At 38.8% G+C, this 15,875-nt stretch overlaps 1 protein-coding gene and 1 pseudogene across 1 annotated transcript in view; one reads left to right on the forward strand and one right to left on the reverse strand.

The window, feature by feature from the left end:
- The window catches only part of FOXN2 (forkhead box N2), a 76,247-nt gene extending 71,710 nt beyond the window's left edge, over positions 1-4,537 (forward strand). The window contains exon 6 of the mRNA XM_045445977.1: positions 4,452-4,537. Coding sequence (XP_045301933.1) covers positions 4,452-4,522 — 71 coding nt within the window. The 3' untranslated portion in view covers positions 4,523-4,537. The remainder of the gene's footprint in view (positions 1-4,451) is intronic.
- A 9,750-nt stretch (positions 4,538-14,287) lies between these two features.
- On the reverse strand, positions 14,288-15,034 carry LOC123581353 (annotated as a pseudogene).
- Between the last annotated feature and the right edge of the window lie 841 nt (positions 15,035-15,875).

The raw sequence follows: 15,875 nt of genomic DNA on the forward strand, positions 1-15,875 counted from the left end.
TCTCACTCATTGCTGCTGGGAATGCAAAGTAGTGACACTATGGAAGAAAGTTTGGTGGTTTCTTACAAACTAAACATATTCTTATGTATGAGCCAGCAAGCATGCTCCTTGGTATTTACCCAAATGAGCTGAAAACACATCCACACAAAAACCTGTGTGCAATTCTTATGCAAAACTTATTCATAATTATCAAAACTTAGAAGCAACCTAGAATTCCTTCAATATGTGAATGGATAAACTGTAGTATATCTCCATATATCTATATAAACAATAGTAATATCCATACAATGGAATATTATTCAGCCATAAAAAGAAATGAGCTATTAACATTTTTCCAAAGAAGATATACAAATGGACAACAAGCACATGAAAAGGTGCTAAACATCACTAATTATTAGGTAAATTCAAATCAAAACCACAATGAGATACCACCTCACACTCATTAGGATGGTTACTATTTTAAAAAAATAGGCACCTGGGAGGTTCAGTCGGTTGAGCGGCTGACTCTTGATTTCGGCTCAGGTTATGATCTCACGGTCATGGGGTTGAGCCCTGCATCTGGCTCTGTGCTGAGGTGGGGCCTGCTTAGGATTCTCTCTCTGTCAATCTCTCTCTCTCTCTCTCTCTCTCTCTCTCTCTCTCTCCCCCTCTCCCTCTCCCTCTTCCCCTCTCCCCCTCCTTCTTCCTCTCCTTCTCCCTTTCCCTCTCCCTTCTCCCCTCTCCTCACATTCTGTCTCTAAAATTAAAACTTAAAAATTAAAAGAAAAAAGTAACAAGTGTTGACAAGGCCATGGAAAAATTGGACCCCTTGTACACTGTTGGTAGAAATAAAATGGTGCAGCTGCTATGGAGAGTATATGGAAGTTCCTAAAGAAATTAAAAATATAATTACCATATGATCCAGCAATTGTGTTTCCAGGCATATACCTGAAAGAATTAAAAGCAAGGTCTCAACATATTTGTACATCCATGTTCTTCATCACAGCATTATTCACAATAGAAAAAAGGGAAACAACTCAGGTGTCCACTGACAGATGAATGGCTAAATAAAATGTGGCATTACACATACAATGACATACTATTCAGTCTTAAAAAGGAAGTTTTGACACATGTTAATACACAGATGAACCTTGAGGATATTATGCTAAGTGAAATAAACAAGTCATAAGAAAACACATACTATATGATTCCACTCGAGTGAGTTACCTGCAGTCATCTAATGATAGAAAGTGAAAGGGTGGTTGCCAGGGGCTGTAGGAAGAGGGAAATGGGGAGTTGTTTAACGAGCATGGAGTTTGAGTTTTGCGAGATGAAAAGAGTTCTAGAGATTGGTTGCACAACAACGCGAACATACTTATTACAACTAGAAACAAAAGAAGAAGAAATGAGCTATCAAGCCACACACAGACATGGAAGAATATTAAATGCATATTGTTAAGTAAAAAGAAGCCAATCTGAAAAAGCAACATACTGTGATTCCTGGAAAAAGTAAAATTATGGAGACAGTGATAAGACCAGTGGTTGCCAGGGTTTCAGAGGGAGGCAGAGACGAATAGGTGGAGCACAGAGGATTTTTAGGGCAGTGAAACTACTCTGTATGTTACTCTAATGGTGGATGCATGTCATTATACATGTACCAAAACCCACAGAATGTACAAGATAAAGAGTGACCCCTTAACGTGAATTATGGATTTTAGTTAATAATGACATATTAATGTCGGCAGTCGTAATAAATGTACCACCCTAATGTAAAATGTCCGTAATAGAAGAAACTTGGGGTAGGGGAAAATAGGGCTGAAAGCAAGTGTATCAGGACTCTCTGTACTTTCTACTTAACTTCTCTCTAACCTAAAACTGCTCTAAAAAGTAAAGTCTACTAATTAAAAACAAAGCAAAACAAAAAACAAAAAACAAAACAAGAAAACTGCCAACTGCCAGAACTCCTGGTGGCCAAAGCTGGAACAATGTAAGCAACAAAATAAAATAGTATTGGCTTACAACCCAAAGTATAAAATAAATCGCCACAAGTACACATTGCTATACATAATGATTGAATAAATAAATAAATGAGGGAGAAGAGACCAATGTCCCATACAGAAGAATTCCAAATAAATTGTTCAGATACTCCACCCTAAAGGAGGGGGAGCTTGACTTTCCTTGTCCTAAGTGGAGGCTACGCATAGTGACTTTTCTCACAGTTCTGGAGGCTAGAAGCTCAAGATCAAGGTGTTGGCAAGTTTCGGTTTCTCCTGAGACTTCTCTCTTTGGCTTGCAGAAGGCTGTCTTGCTGTGCCCTCACCTGGCCTTCCTTTGTGTATGTGCATCCCTGACATCTCTCTTGTGCCTCTTTTTTTGTCCAAGTTTGTGCTTCTAACAAGGACACAGGTCCCATTGGATTAGGACCCACTCCAAATGGCCTCATTTTAACTTAATTTCCTCTTAAAAGCTCCTATCTCCAAATACAGTCACATTCTGAGATAGCGGGGCTTATGCCTTCAAGATACAAATTTGGGAGAGGGGGTTTACAGATCAGCCCATAACACCCAGCAATTTCCCTCTTAGGTATTTACCAGGAGAAATGAAAGATTTGTTTCCGAATGTTCATAGCAGTAATATTCAAGATGGCTCCAAAATTGAAACAATTTAAATGCCTATCAACGAATAAATGCATTGCGGTAAATTCATAGAATTGAGCACTACTCAGGAAGTAAAATGAAACATACTGCTGATACTAGTAACAACGTATAAGAAACCAGTCTCTAAAAAAATGTTTTTAATGTTTATTTATTTTTGAGGGAGAGAACAGGAGACAGTATGGGGGGGGGCAGAGAGAGAGGGAGACACAGAATCTGAAAGCAGGCTCCAGGCTCTGAGCTGCCAGCACAGAGCCCGATGGGGCGTTCAAACTCACAAACCACAAGATCATGACCTGAGCAGAAGTCGGACACTTAGCTGACTGAGCCACCCAGGAGCCCTGAAATGAAACCAGTCTTTAAAGAATACACACCATGTGATTCCACTTACATGAAATTTTGGAAAAGACATACCGACCGAATCTATAGGAACAGAAGGCAGTTCAGTTGACTGCCCAGGTGTGGGAGGTGTGTGTGTGTGTGTGTGTGTGTGTGTGTGTGTGTGTGGAGGTGGGTGAGGGCTAAGAACCATACAAATACAGAGGAGAGAAAAGCTCCTTGGTATTCTAATTTCTTTTTTTCATAACAAAAATAATTTGTCATGTTTGAACTGCAGAAAGAGGGAGATAATAAAAATGTGTTAGTAAGCAACAGATGAGAAGTTGAAATACATTCAACAGCTTGTGAGAGTTGAATGAAAAACCTTGAAGTCAGACAGATGGCTCCCACGTAGACTGAGATGGACTGGGGAGAAAGAAATATTAAAACAGTTTCTGGGGAAGGTTGGGTGGGTGTGAGGGACCAGTTACTAGAAGTTCAATGGCTTTTTTTTTTTTCAACGTTTATTCATTTTTGGGACAGAGAGAGACAGAGCATGAACGGGGGAGGGGCAGAGAGAGAGGGAGACACAGAATCTCGGAAACAGGCTCCAGGCTCTGAGCCATCAGCCCAGAGCCTGATGTGGGGCTCGAACTCACGGACCGCGAGATCGTGACCTGGCTGAAGTCGGACGCTTAACCTACTGCGCCACCCAGGCGCCCCTTCAATGGCTTTTTAAAAAAATTACATGACGAACAACCTGATGCTGATTTAGTAATCTGTGATGGGTCTCATCTGGAATATTCTACCTACTACTTATTGATGATTTTCTACCTGACAGCATGGTGAGCACTAAGCCAAGCATTTAGATGTTATTTGTTATCTTACTTAATCTTCACATCAACTCTTTGAGGTTAATGAGGTAAATGTTACATTTATAGATGAAGAAATCCACACTAGATGAGCTTAGATTGCCTGTATTTACATGAGCTAGTAAATGGTCAAAAAACAAGTCTGAGTCCTAAATGTGTGCCTGCATTCCCAGGCTCTAGTACCTTTAGGTTACAGAAATATGCAGGCACAAGAAGAAAGTTTAACCTTTTATTCATTTATTCCACAAATCTTCACTGAGCACTTGTGAAAGGCCCATCACTGGGCTAGGCCCTGGTGGTTTGGCAGTGGACGAAACAGACAAAGTCTCTGCCCTCGAGGACCTTACGTCCTCGTGGGAGAAGGCTAACAAAATAAAAATTTGAAATTAAATTTCAGAAGTGTAAGTGCTATGAAGAAAACTAAAGTGAGGAAGGGAAAGGAGAGGGGTGACAGTCACTACTTTAGAAAGGGTGGTCAGGGAGGAACATTCATCCAGGTGGCCTTGAGCAGGGATTAGACTGACTGCAGGAGTGAGACCTACAAATACCCAGAGAAAGGGCCTTCCAGGCAGGGAACAGTGAAGGCTGCAGAGAAGGTAGACGCTGTAACCCTGCGATGTTTTTACAGCCTCAGCAAGAGGAATCAGTACTGTGCCTGTAACATCGTGTGCAAAGGGAGGGCTGGAGGAGATAATCTGAGAAGTGTCAAGATGCCGGGGCCCATGTCAGGCAGGCTCTGCGAGTGCCATGGTAAGAACTGAGTAAGACTGGGGGGTAATGGAATCAAATGTACATTTTCAAAGGATCACCATTCCACCTTGACACTTGGGGATTGTTCATGCAAATCCTAAATACGCGTTCATAATCAAATACCTTCTCACAAAATACTACATCCTGCACAGTCTGGCCAATTCCAAATCCTCCAAACCCAAGAAATGTAATAATCCAGGAAGTTAGGAAAGGAGGGGTTGTTTCCCTAAACTGGTACAAGTTGTTTCATAGGGTAAAAATCTTACCTTTTCTTCTTAAGTGTAAAGGTCAGCCTGCATTATTGAAAAGTCTATTAAAATACATATTTATTACTTTTACATGTAATTGGACCTAAGTCATCCAAGTTTTTTCGGGCATGAAGGGAATAGACAAGAATAATTTTATAATTAACCGCTAACAGGTTTCATTAAGTAATTGGAGCATTCCCTTAAGATCTTGTTTATAGCATTAAATCTCTTAATAGATAGAGTAAAAGAAAATATAAAACTGAATCTTGATCAGATTATAGTACTATCAATTGTACCTCACCATAATTTACTGCTAGCAAGCAAACCCTTTAAGAACCCACATGTTTGGTATTTTCTTGTCAAATGAACAAGAACCACGTCAGCAACAGAACCTTCCCCTCCAGTGTATCAAGATTTCATTTAAAGGAACTCACACCCACTGTCTGCTTTCACTTGCACACCGATCTCAGTTCGTAAAGGAAATTATTTATGAAATTGGTATTTCCTGAATGCGTTTGATGATTATTATAAGTGTTTCCTTGTAACTTAATTCTGTGTAAACACTGTCTTTCCCTTCTTTGAGATGAATTTTCCCCAGGAAATGTATGGTCACTTTAGTTCACTTTAAGAACAATATTGATTATTCAAATGAGAAATTACAATATGCAAATACATACAGCCAGCTCTTAGAAGAAGCAGTGTTGTACTTACACATTTCAGCTGACATACTACAGGTTCTTTGTCAGTGGAGGTAAAAAGCAGGGCCATATATAATTTATGAGTACTCTCTCTCTCTAATTGCTTTCCAGTAAAATTGCAGGAAGGAATTTGCTCTCTCCTGTTTCCCAAGGGGGATTGCCTTTGTTACAGCTCCACTATAAGCTTTATAGGAGTTGTAGCTTTCAAAATAGAGCATTAACTGAAAGCAACTATCCAATTATACCAGCTGTGACTATGCTGTATACTGAATATTTACCAAGAAAAGAACGCATTTAACAGATGATTTAATATAGCAGCCTGGCATAATGAATCTGCAACTGACACTTCAATCACATAGCTAATGTCTTCCGTGGCTGAAATAGTCAAGAGTGTACACAAGTAGCTCAAGTCAGTGTGAAAAATAAAGACTATCAGGCTTGATTTTCAACACGGCAAACGTGTGATGTGAATTTCAAAAGTAATCAAAGAACTCATGTTCATGCGTTACGTACAAAGTGTGAGATTTCTCCAACTGCTTGATTTTAGAAGTAGATATACTTTCAACTTCAATCAATCTTTTTTAACTCTTTTGACACCTTATGTATGTGTCCCAAAGTCTTATTATAGGACCTTCCTGGAAACTGGTGCTTTGGAACCCCTTTAGGTACTTCTCAGATAAACACCAAGAAGAATCTGCCTTGTGTGAAATTCCACTCTGCACCCAATGGTGTGAGAATGAGCTGCAGGATAGTCATTTTCTGCCTGTAATCCATTCAGCTTCTCAAGTGCTGACCAAGTGCTAGGAGGGAAAAGGCTTTGGCTGGGCTGGCGTTGATTAAATGGACTTGCAGTTAATTCATATTATCAAGGAATATTTTTATGGGCAAAAATCCCCTACTAACCCTTGCAAAATTGGCTCTGCAAGAAATGAAGAATGAAGATGATGTTTCATCAAATGCGTTAGCTCTGTATTAAAGAAACAAAACAAAGGAACCACAACACTTTGCTACCAACTCTTGAGTCATCTTATTGGTGCTGTCTTGACAAAGAGATGCCGTTCCTCTATGTGTTATGATGTCACCTTTGTCCAATCATAACCTTCCTTATGAGAGTGGGGGATAACTCTCTGGAGACAAGGTGAGTGACAGCAGCGAGCAACGCAGCAGTCACTAGGCAACAAGATCCAGTCTTCAGTGGAAGAGAATTTTAAAACATTTAACCCTCACGCTGTCAGGGCTTTTTGTTGCTGATGTGGCAGTAATCTCTGGACAAAAGGCCTAATATGAATAATACAGCTTTTTTTTTTTTTTCTAAAGCTGTGTTTCTAGAGGCAATGCAGGGACACTTCCTGTTTAGACTATGGACATTATTCAGTTTGAAAGACTGCTAAACTTAGAAATTTTTAATCTTTTTCACAATGGTTACAGTTGAAGCCACATGATGGTCTCCTCAGTGTGTTTAGAACTGTTATTGGATTGCTCCCCATAAGCTGGGCTGTCACACACATGTGTAGTCTGTGCCCTGCACAGTCATACTACGGGGGAGGGTGGGGTGAGAGGGACAGGGGGAGCGCGGAGTGGAGCTCAAATCAGCCTGTGCTCCATTCGCCAAGATGCACTCTTCTTCGGGCTGGATCCGGAAAGGTTTTTTTTTTTTTTTTTCCAGATTTGTTGCCTTGATGGGGGCACCATGTTGTAATTTGTCTGCCTAGATGGGTTGCTTTTGCCAAATTGCACCAAGTTGCTGTATGAGCTCTTGGGGGTTGCCTACAAGTACCGTAGTATTGTTCCAACCAGTCAGAAAGTTCTGTAGGATTGTCCCTCTTTCACTTGACCCTGCTAGACAATTTAGCACAGGGCTGGACAGACCCACGTGTAGCCTGGTGGTATTGTTTCCAAACTGGATTTCCATTATCATCTCCCTCAGATGATTGTTTTGGTTTGTTTGAGAAAAATTTTAATTTTTTATCATAAAGATAATTATGTATTGATTTGAAAGATCTAATAGTTTCATATATTTTCTGTACCCCAACAGTTATGTAGTATAATGATTTCCTCGAGAAGAGAGATCCTTTTTTTTTTCTTTTTCTTTTAGCCAGATAATAAATCAATTAGAAAGTGTTTGGTTTGTTTGTTTGGTTGGTTTTTGGCTATAGTTTATTATTGCACCTTTTGTGTTTTGTTTTTGAGTATAGTTTTTTGTTTTTTTTTTTGAGGGTTTTTTTTTCGTATAGTTGACACACAATGTTACATCTGTTTCAGGTATACAACATAGTAATTCAACAATTCTATACACTATGCTATACTCACCACAAGTGTAGCTACCATCTGTCACCATACAAGGCTATTATGATACCATTCACTATATTCCTATGCTGTGCCTTTTATTCCTGTGCCAGAGGGGAGGTGGTGGGGACATGGCCCAGATGGGTGAAGGGACTGAGATACACAGGCGTCCCATTATGGAATGGAGAAGTCACAGGAACAAAAGGTACAGCAGACACTTTTTAAGTGAGCTTCTAGAGGACAGCAGGTACCATGTTTTCTCTAACAGTGTCTGGCACATAGTAAATGCACATATACATTTGCATGAATGAATGAATTGTTTAATTGATTAATTAGTTAATGATATTCACTTGGGGGAAATCCAACAGGAGAGTTATATATGTTAAAATTAAGGTGTCAGACACCTTACACATTATCTAGTACAACACGTATTTTGCGGTTGAGGAAATTGAGATCCAAATAACTAATCAATTAACATATCTAGCTAAAAGCATAGCCAGGTTTCTCTATAATTAGGTCAATGTGAAGACTAATTAACATATATTAACTAATAGTAATGATTTCAGGAGTAGAATTTAGTGATTCATCACTTACATATAACACCCAGTGCTCATCCTAACAAGTGCCCTCCTTAATGCCCATCATCCATTTAGCTCATCCCCCCACCCACCTCCCCTTTGTCAACCCTCAGTTTGTTCTGTATATTTAAGAGTCTCTTATGGTTCACTGGAGACTAATTTAGATTATAAATATGTAGAGAAAAAATATCATTTTCATTGACCTTACTATATGCTTTATCTAGTATCAGCTTTTTCACTTTGCCAAGTGTTTGGGTTTGTTTGTTTGTTTGTTTGTTTGTTTGTTTTTTGGCACTGAAGTCTTTTACAATCTAATTAAGGAGACAGGCCTAAAACATGATAAATTAGAGAAATAACACAGCCAAAGATTTACTAAGCCAAGTGTCTTATAAATCTTATCTTGTTTAATCTTCACAAGAGGCAGATCCAGGATATGAACCCACTGTTATCTGACTATCAAAACTTTTCTTATCCTAAAATCATTATTTCCTGAACATTAGTCATTCATATTTTTCATATCTGAGTGTCACCTGTACTACGATTTCTTTGACATTTTTCTTCAAATTGTCCTCAGGGTTTTTTTTTTTAAGTTCATTTATTTATATTTTTTAGTAATCTCTACACCCAATGTGGGGCTTGAACTCATGCCCCAAGGTCTGGATCTGCATACTCTTCCAACTGAGCCACCCCAGTGCCTGACTCCACTTTTTAATCTTAGTATTATTCTAATATATCCATGAGATTAAAGGGTATATTAGATATGTATTTTTCCTAATTTACATTAAAATAAATATGTAACTATTTAAATAGAAAAAATATTTATCTGTGTGCCACCTAAAATTATATCAAGACTTCAGTGATAGTTGTACCACTCTTTGGAAAATATTACATGTTTTTTTTTTAACATTACATGTTTTTAGATGGGCAAAGATATTAAATATAGGAAAGCTCTAAACAATGCTATGGATTGTCCAAAAGGAGAAAAGTCACTGCTGACTGCAGCTGAGTTCATCTGATTCTAATAACCACCCCCCCCCATGAATTATATTAGATATTACAGTCTTGTGTTCAAATTTAGCCACTGATCTGATCTTTGTTACTAAACAGTGTAACTTGCCCGGCTGTGTTTCCTCACCTGTCCTAGAGCACATTGGATTAGATAAATTCTGAAGGTGAACATTCTATGAGCTAAAATCATCTGCATTATTTATTCATCTCTTCAGTTAGAAGACCCCTGTGTGCAGGGAGATCCCTATAATGTAGTATAAACAATGACCACAGTAACTGTGAACATATTCAATTCCTTATTGAAGACTTTCAAATGATTTTTTGAAAAGAGCAAAATTACATTGATAGTTTTTTTTTTACATAGGTTGTTAACAAGACATCCGTTATTTATTTATTTATTTATTTATTTATTTATTTATTTATTAAGTAGGTTTCATGCCTAATGTGGGGCTTGAACTCATGGCCCTAAAATTGAGAATCATATGCTCTACTGACTGAGCCAGCCAGACACCCTAACAAGACATCCTTAAATAAAAATAAAAACACTAAAAATAAAGAGCTGGGCAAACATATCAAGCAAACAAACAAATAAAAAACAAAAAAACAAAAACAAAAAAGAAGTAAGGTGATAAGATCAGTATCAGAGAAGACAGAATTTGAGGCAAAAAGGTAGGATAAAGAGGGATATTTTATTTTTACAAATGTATAGTCCACCAAGATGTTATAATAGGTTATAAATATTTGTGGACAAAATATATAAAGCAAAAATTGTTAGAAATACATAAAGAATTTGACAAAACTGCACTTATAATGGACATTTTAATATTCTTCTGTATTTATACAATACAAAGAACAAAATGAGATGAAGTTTGGATTACATATAGTTAGAAAGCTTGAATTAATAGATACACGTAGAACTTTGTATGCAACAAAAACCTCTATTCTTGTCAAGTAGAGATTTGAAAGGTAAAAATTACACTGTCAGTTTCTGACCACAGTGAAATAAAACAAGAAATTAAGAAGAAAAAACTTTCCTCCCATCAAATTAAATTACTTACAAATATTCATACAAATTAAATTTTTTTTAATGTTTATTTTTGAGACAAAAAGAGAGAGAAAGAGACAGAGTGAGAGTGGGGGAGGGGCTGAGAGCGAGGGAGACACAAAATCTGAAGCAGGCTCCAGGCTTGGAGCTGTCAGCACAGAGCCCAACACTGGGCTTGAACTCATGGACTGCGAGATCATGACCTGAGTCAAAGTCGGACGCTCAGTCGACTGAGCCACCCAGGTGCCCCAAAATATTCATGCAAATTTAAATGAAAGAGGAAATCAAAACTGATATTATAATTTAGACGTTAATGCATGAAAATACACAGTAAAAGATGTATTCACAGGAAATTCATAAAATTAAATGTTTTTATTAATAAACACGAAATGTTGAAATAAAGAAGGTAGAAAGAACAACAAAATAATATGAAGGCAAAAGTAAGAATTGTTTTCTGCCTCTGCCCAAGTAATTCAAAACTTTTTGCACTTAAAATAAATGTCAATTTAGCAGAATATAAGATCTGTCTCCATTTTCGAAATAAAATAAGAAACTCAAAGATCATTATTGTATGGGGACTACTTCACACTATGTCCCCCAAATTCTCCTGGGACATGAGTACTTTCACTTTCCTTTGCATCCAGATGTACACAAATGGAAACTTCAGAAACACTGGTCTCTTTCTTTCTTTCTTTCTTTTTTTAAAAAAATTTTTAACATTGATTTGTTTTTCAGAGAGAGAGACAGAGCGTGGGCAGGGGAGGGGCAGAGAGAGAGGGACACAGAATCCGAAGCAGGCTTCAGGCTCTGAGCTGTCAGCACAGAGTCTGATGTGGAGCTCGAACGTATGCACTGTGAGATCATGACCTGAGCCAAAGATGGACACTTACCCTACTGAGCTATCCAGGTGCCTCTCTTTCTTTCATTTTTTAAATATTTATTTATTTTTATTTTGAGAAAGGGAGAGAGAGTGTGCAAGTGGAGGAGTGGTAGAGAGAGAGAGAGAGAGAGAGAGAGAGAGGGAGAGAGAATCCCAAGCAGACTCTTGGGATCCTGTGGTAAAACTGGCTCCTGTTAGATGATGCAGGACCTGTCAGAACCAGGGTAGAGGGTTGGGAGGGTGGGTCAGAATGGGGAAGGTGAAGACTGGGAATCTAGACAGACATGCAGGGATAGTTAGTTGAGACATGGACAAACATATGGCAATGTATCTGTCAATTCACCCAAATGAAATTAGTAATCAGTTGACTTACAGATAGGATTAACAAGATACAGGAATCATCCAAACTGTCCTCTAAGGACTATCTTTTGTTGAAGGCCATGGCTCTTCCTATGCTCATCTCCACAAAAAGGTGCAGGTCCAGATAAGGACTGACAGTCTGCCGTAGCAGAATCAGGATCAGTGGTTGTTAGAGGATCAATAGGCAAGCAATTAGCCAAGATCTGAGTGCTAAAAACATCAGGAAGAACCTGCTAGCATGAATCAGGAACTGGATTTTACAAGGGATTATTGCAGAGCTGGGGCTGAAGAGCTGTATGATACAGCATTTATCAGACAAGAACTAGATCACAAGGAAACATGGAGTACAGAATTAAAGAAAAGAAACCTTCCAGGCCTACTTCACATTGAATCAGTCAGACCCAGGGCTCCTGCTCACCTTGTCTTGGCCTTGGATGGTGGCTCCACAGTACATAGTGCAGATGAACCTGTAGGCAGGAGTTCCAGAGATTATGAGGTAAGGGTAGCAGTACTGTAAGGTCAGGGTCTTAAATGTGTTCAATTGTGTGAGCTTCTCAAATAGCATCTGTATTTCCTAGATAAGTCTAGTTGCTGAACTGAGCTCTGTCTCTGGGTGACACTTCTTGTGGAATGTGGGAGGATTCTGCATACCCCTGGCCTCTTGCAGGAGCTGACTTGTAAGCAACATTCAGATCTTAATAGATGTCATTTCCTCTCTGACCCCAGAACTCTACTAGGTGTCCCTCTTGTGTGCTCCCTTAACACCCTGACATGGCACTATCACACTGTGACATAGTGGCCTGTTTTCTGCTGCATAGGCCCCATTGTTTGCATTTAACTATTGTAAATTAGTGTACCGATGAGTCTGAATGTGATATCCTTTGTATAGCTGTGTAATGTTGAGATTACTTATGAAAATGTCTAAATGAAACTTTTCACCCTTGGATATTATATGGAAAGTAACTGACCAATTGTCTAATTTGTGTGTGTCAAACCGCACCCAGTGTTTAAACCAATCCCAAGGGGAGCCTGGACAGTCAAAATATCACAGCAGGGTAGGACTGCCAAAGGGGAAATTTATAGCTAAATGCCTATATTAGAAAAGAAGAAAGATCAAATCAATTACTTAACTTCCACCTTAAGAAACTAGAAAAGGAAAAGTGAACTAAACCCAAAGGAAGTGGGAGAAATGGAATAATAAAGATAAGAGTGAAAATAATATAGAAAACCAATAGAAAAATGTAACAAAGTGAAAAATTGTTTCTATGAAAACATCAAGAAAATAGACAAACTTTTACCTTGACCAAGAAAAAAAAGAGAGAAGACAGAAATGATTGAAATCAGGAATGAAATAGGAACATCGCTACCAACCTCACAGAAATTAAAAGAATTATAAGGAAATATTTGAACAATGTATGCCAATAAATTAGGTAACTTAGATGACATGGAAACTTCCCTAGAAAGACAAAAATTACTGAAACTGACTCAAGTAGAAAATAGAAAATACGTGTGTGTACATAAACATTTTTTCTGGAAGAGTATTTTGTTAGAGCAGTTTTAGGTTCACAGCACAATTGAGAGGAAGTGCCAGAGATTTCCCATATGCTCTCCGCCCCCACACATGCACAGCCTCCCCCATTATCACCAAACCCCCAGCAGCAGACATTTGTGACAACTGTTGACCTACATTAATACATCACAAACACCCAAAGTCCATAGTTTACATTAGGGCTCCCTCTTGGTTACCTTCTATAGGTTTGGATAAGTTCATGACATGTTGCCATCATTATAGTATCATGCAGAGTATCTTCACTGCCTCCCCAAATCCTCTGTGCCCTGCTTATTAATCCTTCTCTCCCACCTAATCCCTGGAAACCTTTGACCTTTTTACTGTGTCCATAGTTTTGCCTTTTCCAGAATGTACTGTTGTTGGAATCATACAGTATATAGCTTTTTCTGTGCTCCTTTCCCTTGCTAATACACATTTAAGCTTCTTCCATGTCTTTTCAAGGGTTGACAGATCATTCTTTTTGGTGCTGAATAATATTCCATTGTTTACTCACCCATTCACCTGCTGAAGGACATCTTGGTTGCTTCCAAGTTTGGGCAATCATAAGTAAAGCTGCTATTAACATTCATATGCAGGTTTTTTGTGTGGATAGAAGTTTCTATCTCCTATGGGTAAATACCAAGGAGCTCAAGTGTAAGATCATATGGGACAAGTATGTTTAGTTTGGTAAGAAAACCCCTGTCTTCTGAAGTTGCTGTCCCATTTTGTATTCCCACCAGCAATGTATGAGAGTTCCTGTTGTTCCACATCCTCACCAGCATTTGCTGTTGTCAGTGTTCCAGATTTGGTCGTTCTAATAGGGGGGTAGTGGTATCTCATTGTTTTTGGTTTTGTTTTGTTTTATTTTACAGGTAATACTCAAACTTTAATGTAAATATAATGTACTTTAAAAAATCAAGATACTGTACAATTTTTCAGAAATCATTTACTCATATGCTGCTCCTCGGTTAGATTTCAGAACTACCCAAAAACTTTAAGGGTAGACTGAAGGGGAAAAAAGGTAGATTCTTTCTCTCTCAGTAGCCTTTTTACATTTATTTCTCACATTCTTCCTACACATTCAGGCCTATAAGCCTTGCCCCAGTACTGCCTCTTCTGGATCAAGTCATCTGGGCTCAGGCCTTTCTGTCTCCCCTGTATGCTGGCAGTGGCTATGTGCTCAAAGGTCCCGGGGTTTTAGTTGTTCTGTTCTGGTTCCTCTTGATCTTTTTGGATCCTCTCTAGAGTCTCATGGCTCATAGCCTGTGCTGGGAAGGGCAGCTTGTGGCCAACCTGGTTGAGGAAAGCTTGTACCTCTTTGAATCCGCAACACCCACCCATTTCTACTGTGAGACGGCCAGCCTTCACAGAGTCATGTAGTGATCCCCCCATGCGCTGTCCCATACCCTTGTGGGTGGTGGGCTTGAAAGGGGCTGGTACTCTCTATAAGGCAAACTGTGTTCTTGGGGTCCAGAGAGTGGTTGATTGTCAGGTGCATCATTTCAAAATGCCCCCAGTGGAGGTAACCACCATCCAGTGCCAAGATTGCAAAAATGCCTTCTGTGAATTCAGTAGCTTCAATAGAAGGTCCCCATATGTCACTTGAGTATTTGGGTTCTCTTCTCATTTTTGGCACAGGGGTGCCCTTTCAACAAATCTAAGCATGAGCTTTTCAGGAATGGAAACATCCTTAAAAGTTGGCACCAGGAGCAGGGTCTTTAGGCCAGCACAGGCAGGCGGAGCTGCTCAAGAATCTGACAGTGGTGCTCACATGAATGGCGCCTGGGCACAAGCCAGCAGCCACCACATGGCCATGGCCACCACTGCAACCACCTCCACTGGGCACGGAGGGGAGCACCCTAGTGCCACACTGGAATCAGCTCAGGGCTGCCAGTATCTCACTGTTTTAATTTGCATTTCCTGATGTCACATGATGTTGAGCCTCTTTTCATATACTTATTTGCAATCTTCTTGGAGGAGGTGGCTGTTAAGGTCTTTGACCCATTTTTTTAATCAGTTGTTTGCATTCTTACTAAATTTTAAGAGTTTTCTCTGTATTTTTTTGCACATTATTTATATTTTGATTAAAAGTTAATATTTTATCCACTTGTTTAAGACAATATGAGATAATATCTATTGGCCTACTATTGACATATTTTTATTTTTATTTATTTATTTATTTTTAATTTATTTATTGTTTAATTTACATCCAAGTTAGTTGGCATATGGTGCAACAATGATTTCAGGAGTAGATTCCTTAATTCCCCTTACCCATTTAGCCCATCCCCCCCCCCCCACAACACCTCCAGCAACCCTTTGTTTGTTCTCTATATTTAAAAGTCTTTTATGTTTTGTCCCCCTCCCTGTTTTTATATTATTTTTGCTTCCCTTCCCTTGTGTTCATCTGTTTTGTATCCTAAATTCCTCACGAGTGAAGTCATATGATATTTGTCTTTCTCCGACTAATTTCACTTAGCCTAATACCCTCTAGTTCCATCCACGTAGTTGCAAATGGCAAGATTTCATTCTTTTTGATTGCCAAGTAATACTTCATTGTATATATATGTACCACATCTTCTTTATCCATTCATCTATCGATGGACATTTGGGCTCTTTCCATACTTTGACTATTGTTGATAGTGCTACTATA

The sequence above is a fragment of the Leopardus geoffroyi genome, chromosome A3 (assembly GCF_018350155.1).
Source record: "Leopardus geoffroyi isolate Oge1 chromosome A3, O.geoffroyi_Oge1_pat1.0, whole genome shotgun sequence".
In the NCBI taxonomy this organism is placed as follows: Eukaryota; Metazoa; Chordata; class Mammalia; order Carnivora; family Felidae; genus Leopardus; species Leopardus geoffroyi.